Genomic DNA, 6,166 nt, shown 5'->3' with positions numbered 1-6,166 from the left:
CTATCCTTTGAAATATTTGTTTCATTCAGACCAAATCTTCAGAGGGTTAGAACATAGCAAAGATCTAAAAGGAAATCCAGGCTGCTGTGCTGTTGTGCTAGAAGTTTTTACCACTGTTCTTCCTGAGTGCTCAGTTGAACCTTGAGGGGAAGCCCATTCTGAGGAGCTGTCTCCCTGCTATTGGCTTGCTTCTGGGGACAGCCCCGTGTGAGAGCTGCTAGTGTGGGCTCTGGAAGTTGCTGCTGCATCTCTTCCCTGGTTCATAGCCTGGTCCAGGCTCAGACTCAGCAACAGAACTTAGACCCTGGGTCCTGGTTTACATTAGAATATGAGGCAGATGACAAGAGTAACCGTGCTCCTGACCTTGGGTAAGTTATTATGGCATTAAGAGAAACTGGAATCTGGATCCAGACAAGGATCTACATCCTTGCCTGCTACCATTGCTCTTTATTCAAGATGCTGAGGGATGGCTTTGGGGTCCTATTTTTCTCCAGGCTGTTCCTTGGCATTTTTGTGAGGAGTGAGAGAAATAAAGACATTCGGGGTTACTGAGCTCTGGTCTATCCATGGGAGGAAGAAATTAGACCTGCCACTTCTGTTCATGTGTTCCTGGGATTCCTCAGAATAAATATACATATACATAAAAATGTGTCCCAAAACATGAGTGAGAAGTAAATTGTCTGTTCATGTGTTCCTGAGATTCCTCAGATTAATTATTTTAAAAAAAATGTGTCCCAAAACACAAGTGAGAAGTAAATTGTGTGTGTCTGTATATGGTGGGGAAATAGGGGGTTTACTTGAGAAAGAACCTGGAGGGTGCTGAGTTGGACCTTCAATTTGATTTCAAAATAGGAGCTAGTGTTGTGTCTTTTACTTCCACAGGTACTTTGAGTCTTGCTAAGACCTCCCAGCCCATCTTCATTGACTCATACGAAGGACAAGAAGTGAACATATCCTGTAACCACACCACAATAGCTACAAGTGACTATATCTTCTGGTATCGACAGTTCCCCAACCAGGGACCACTATTTATCATTCAGGGATATAAGACAAACGTGGAAAATGAAGTGGCATCTCTGTTCATTCCTCCTGACAGGAAGTTCAGCACTCTGAGCCTGCCCCGGGCTTCCCTGAGAGACACCGCTGTGTACTACTGCATCGTGGGAGAGGCACACTGTGACAGATGGGGCTGCACCTGTGCAGTATCCCCGTGTGGGGTGGAGTCACAGCCCAGGGGATCCCCAAAGCAGTACCTTCTAAAGTGTTTATTTTACTGTATTATTTCAGAAGGTATTAGCAAATCCATGTATTACTTTACTATTTTAAAAAATATTGGTCTTATTTATTTTTAAAATAGGTATTCCATTTCTATGGTATAAAATTCAAAAAACACAAAAGGGCGTGATGCCTTTGTCCCATTATTGTCTCTGAGCTGCTCAATTATACAAAAGGAGACAATCTATGGTAAGTATACTGTTATCACTTAGCTCACTGATGCCCCTCAGTTCATGCACATGCATGCACACACACACTGTGCACACACACTACACACCCTTACATGCACATTGCATGCAGTCAGTTTAGACAACAAGCTTCTCAGCTTTTGAAAAATTCAGTCTAGTGTCAGGCAATTATTGCCACACAAATCTTGAACATTTCTTTGGCATTTTAGGCCCCCACAAGATTCTTTCCAAGTCTTCTCTGTGTTTGGATCTTTTACTCTCTGTTACCCCTCTTTCTCTCTTCTTTTGTCCCACTCCCTTGTTGTGGATGGCATGGCAAATAGAATGGGGATGATGGTGGGGGAGTCAAAAAGTTTTTTGATTCTGATTGGTATCATAGACTATTTTTGCAATATATTAAGCAGAAACATAGGGACTCTGGGTCATTAGCAATTTTCAGAGTTGAGTCCTTTGGGGACCAAAGGGAGACAGGAATAATGACAAAGCTCCTGGGAATCTTGCTAGTGAGCCCTGTTGTTATTTGGACTTACAGAACTTCCATCATAGTGATCAGAAGTATTTATGGAGTATCATTAGAGTAGGGAGCTTGCTTAGATCTCACTGCTGCACTGAAAATCAAAGGGAGACAGGAATAATGGCAAAGTTCCTGGGAATCTTGCTACTGAGACTGCAGCTTAGTCAGGACTGTGAGGATATTATTATTAGTGTTTTAGTGGGCAGTTGTCTCTGATTTTGGCAACAAGGAATGCAACAGTTGATGATATTTTCTACTGAGACCCACCCCATGCAATGGGTTTTAAGCCAACTTTTTCACTCTCCTCTTTCACTTTCATCAAGAGGCTCTTTAGTTCTTCTTCACTTTCTGACATAAGGGTGGTGTCATCTGCGTATCTGAGGGTATTGATATTTCTCCTGGCAAACTGATTCCAGCTTGTGCTTCATCCAGCCCAGCGTTTCTCATGATGTACTCTGCACATAAGTTTGATAAGCAGGATGACAATACACAGCCTTGACGTACTCCTTTCCCGATTTGGAATCAGTCTGTTGTTCCATGTCCAGTTCTAACTGTTGCTTCCTGACCTGCATACAGATTTCTCAAGAGGCAGGTCAGGTATTCCCATCTCTTTAAGAATTTCCCACAGTTTGTTGTGATCTACAAGGTCAAATGCTTTAGCATAATCAATAAAGCAGAAGTAGATCTTTTTCTGGAATTCTTTTGCTTTTTCTATGCTCCAACGGGTATTTGCAATTTGATCTATTGTTCCTCTGCCTTTTCTAAAACCAGCTTGAACATCTGGAATTTCATGGTTCATGTACTGTTGAAGCCTGGCTTGGAGAATTTTGAGCATTACTTTGCTAGCATGTGAGATGAGTGCAATTGTGCAGTAGTTTGAACATTCTTTGGCATTGCCCTTTGTTACTGGAATGAGAACTGACCTTTTCCAGTCCTGTGGCCACCGCTGAGTTTTCCAAATTTGCTGACATATTAAGTGCAGGACTTTCACAGCATCATCTTTTAGGATTTGAAATAGCTCAACTGGAATTTCATCACCTCCACTGGCTTTGTTCATAGTGATGCTTCCTAAGTCCCGCTTGACCTCACATTCCAGGATGTCTGTCTCTAGGTGAGTGATCACACCATCGTGATTATCTGGGTCATGAAGCTCTTTTTTGTACAGTTCTTCTGTGTATTCTTGCCACCTCTTCTTAATATCTTCTGCTTCTTTTAGGTCCTTACCATTTCTGTCCTTTATTGAGCCCATCTTTGCATGAAATGTTCCCTTGGTATCTCTAATTTTATTGAAGTGATCTCTAGTCTTTCCCATTCTGTTGTTTTCCTCTATTTCTTTGTCTTAATTGCTGAGGAAGCCTTTCTTACTCTCCTTGCTATTCTTTGGAACTCTGCATTCAGATGCATATCTCTTTCCTTTTCTCCTTTGCTTTTCACTTCTCTTCTTTTCACAGCTATTTGTAAGGCCTCCTCAGATAGCCATTTTGCTTTTTTGCATTTCTTTTCCATGGGGATGGTCTTGATCCCTGTCTCCTGTACAATGTCACGAACCTCATTCCATAGTTCATCAGGCACTCTGTCTATCAGATCTAATCCCTGAATCTATTTCTAAGATCATGGCATCTGGTCCCATCACTTCATGGCAAATAGATGGGGAAACAGTGACAGACTTTATTTTGGGGGGCTCCAAAATCACTGTGGGATGATAACTGAAGCCATGAAATTAAAAGATGCTTGCTCCTTGGAAGAAAAGTTATGACTGACCTAGATAGCATATTACAAAGCAGAGATATTACTTTGCCAACAAAGGTCCATATAGTCAAAGCTGTGGTTTTTTCAATAGTCATGTATGGATGTGAGAGTTGGACTCTAAAGAAAGCTGAGTGCCGAAGAGTTGATGCTTTTGAACTGTGGTGTTGGGGAAGACTCTTGAGAGTCCCTTGGACTGCAAGGAGATCCAACCAGTGCATCCTAAAGGAGATCAGTCCTGGGTGTTCATTGGAAGGACTGATGCTGAAGCTGAAACTCCAATACTTTGGCCACTTGATGTGAAGTACTGACTTATTTGAAAAGACCCTGATGTTGAGAAAGATTGAAGGTGGGAGGAGAAGGGCATGACAGAGGATGAGATGGTTGGATGATATCACCAAATCAATGGACATAAGTTAGCCTCAGGAATTGATGATAGACAGGGAAACCTGGCATGCTGCAGTCCACGGGGTCGCAAAGAGTTGGACACGACTGAGCTACTGAACTGAACTGAACTTGGAATGGGAGAATATTTCCATCTAGCTCATCTGAGGGTTTGGTAGGGAAATACAATTGTGGAAAAACAAAGGACTATAGAGCATTAGAGTCCATGAACTCATCTCGCTTTGGCTAACTTCTTTTTAAAGATAGTTGAAGAACCTGCAGAAGGAGTGCCTGGCCACTGAATGTTCAAGATGTAGCTAGCTCTTTTCTCAACTTTGCCTAACACCATAATTTCTAGTACTTCATGCAGTAGAGATAACATCCTGGGAAAACCCAAGGCTTCTAATCTCCATAATCTCAAATGGAGAAAAAGAGAAAAGATTCAAAGCATTCAAACAAAGACAAGAAACACATCTCCCTGCACATCACAGATTTGAAGCTTGGAGACTCAGACATCTATATCTGGGTAGCGAATTCACAGTGGTCCCAAAGTATCTGAGGCCTCTGCCCAAACCAGCAGCAGGGGCTCCAACCACACTCCTGACGTGAGAGTTGAGAGAGTAAGGTAGAGGGGAATCTCTAATGTTTCTATCTACTTTTGAAAATAAATATTCATATCATTTCTTAGAGTCTCTGTGTGATTAACTAAGGAAGATGTTAGACAGTTCTGTAGATAACTGATCCAGGAAATATAGATGGAATATTTGCTGGATAAATCTTCAAAATATTTTCTATCTACATTGGCATTTCATCCCACATGACATCATGTTTGAATGACTCCTTGGTTATAGTATAGAGGACAGGAAGTCTCAGGGATGAAGGAACAAGAAATATGGTCCAGCTTGTCTCAGGGATGAAGGAACCAGAAATATGGTCCAGGTTCTTTCAAGGAGTCACTGGCTATGGGGAAACAACAGAGTGAGGTTTAGTTTTAAGTTCTAGTTTTATAAACAGGAGTCTGCATGTTGAACATTTTGGAATAATAACCACTGTGTGATGGTTAAAAGAGCACTGGGATTAGAAGTAGTAAGTTATAATTCTAGTTGTGCTTCTTCATTGCTACTTGCCCTTGGGTAGCAAAACAATGGAAAAAGAATAAGCTCTGGAGCCAGGCCTTCCTAGGTTGGAATCTGAGATCTTACTCTTAAAGAGTTTGACGATCAAATACTTATGGGTTCTGAGCTTCAATACTGCTTCTATAAAATGAGGCTCAGAATCCTATGTTCCAGGGTTATCATGAGATAAAATAATATTACACCAAAGGTCTTGCACTTAATATGCTCTCATTAGATAAATGGTGTCCATAGCCTGCATTATCATTTCTGGATAATAAAGTTACTAAACCTTATCTGCCAGCTATTCAAAGCTGTTTGGAAAATGACATCAAATCTTGTCATAAATTGAAGAAGATCAAAACACATATAAGAATTTTTGTGGGTGACAGAAAACTCTCGGTTTTCTTACCTTTGTCCAAAAAAATCAATATTGATCAGCCATTTCTCTGTAAGAGATAACACAACTTTTTTTGGGGGGGGGAGCAGCCAAATAATCCCCAGAGTGAGGCTTTCAAGGTTCAAGTAGATGAAGGATGGTTCATGGAATGATTGTTGATTCTGGACTCTCAAGGATGAATGGATAACTCTCTGCCTCCAGGTTGAAGACAGTCTATTATGAATAAATGATTACAAACGGTTTAGAGCTTTGTGCAATTACAGAGACAAGGATGAGTTTTTGTCTGCCTTTCTGGCAGTCAACAGTGTATCAAAGCACAGAGCCCTGTTGTTATTTGGACTTACAGGACTTCCATTATAGAGATCAGAAGTATTTATGGAGTATCATTAGAGTAGGGCTCTCGCGTAGATCTCACTGCTGCACTGAGCGCATTACAGGCACATAGCCTACTTTACTCAGATGCATTTCCATACTCCCATGGACCTACACATGTGTGTGTGGTTTTAAAATATAGATATATAGTTGATCTTTCCAAATGGTCCCTGCA

The 6,166-nt window shown here is 41.2% G+C and overlaps 1 gene segment (V, D, J or C); it reads left to right on the top strand.

Moving 5' to 3' along the window:
* Positions 1–328: 328 nt before the first annotated feature.
* Positions 329–5,566, top strand: LOC129621941 (T cell receptor alpha variable 4-like). The segment is given in 4 exon segments: positions 329–368; positions 883–1,160; positions 4,073–4,086; positions 5,524–5,566. Coding segments are annotated over 4 exon segments (375 nt in total).
* The last annotated feature ends 600 nt before the right edge of the window (positions 5,567–6,166 follow it).

Source organism: Bubalus kerabau, chromosome 10 (assembly GCF_029407905.1).
Source record: "Bubalus kerabau isolate K-KA32 ecotype Philippines breed swamp buffalo chromosome 10, PCC_UOA_SB_1v2, whole genome shotgun sequence".
Taxonomy (NCBI): Eukaryota; Metazoa; Chordata; class Mammalia; order Artiodactyla; family Bovidae; genus Bubalus; species Bubalus kerabau.
Note: the sequence above shows the minus strand (reverse complement) of the source record. Positions and strands in the feature narration are given on the sequence as shown.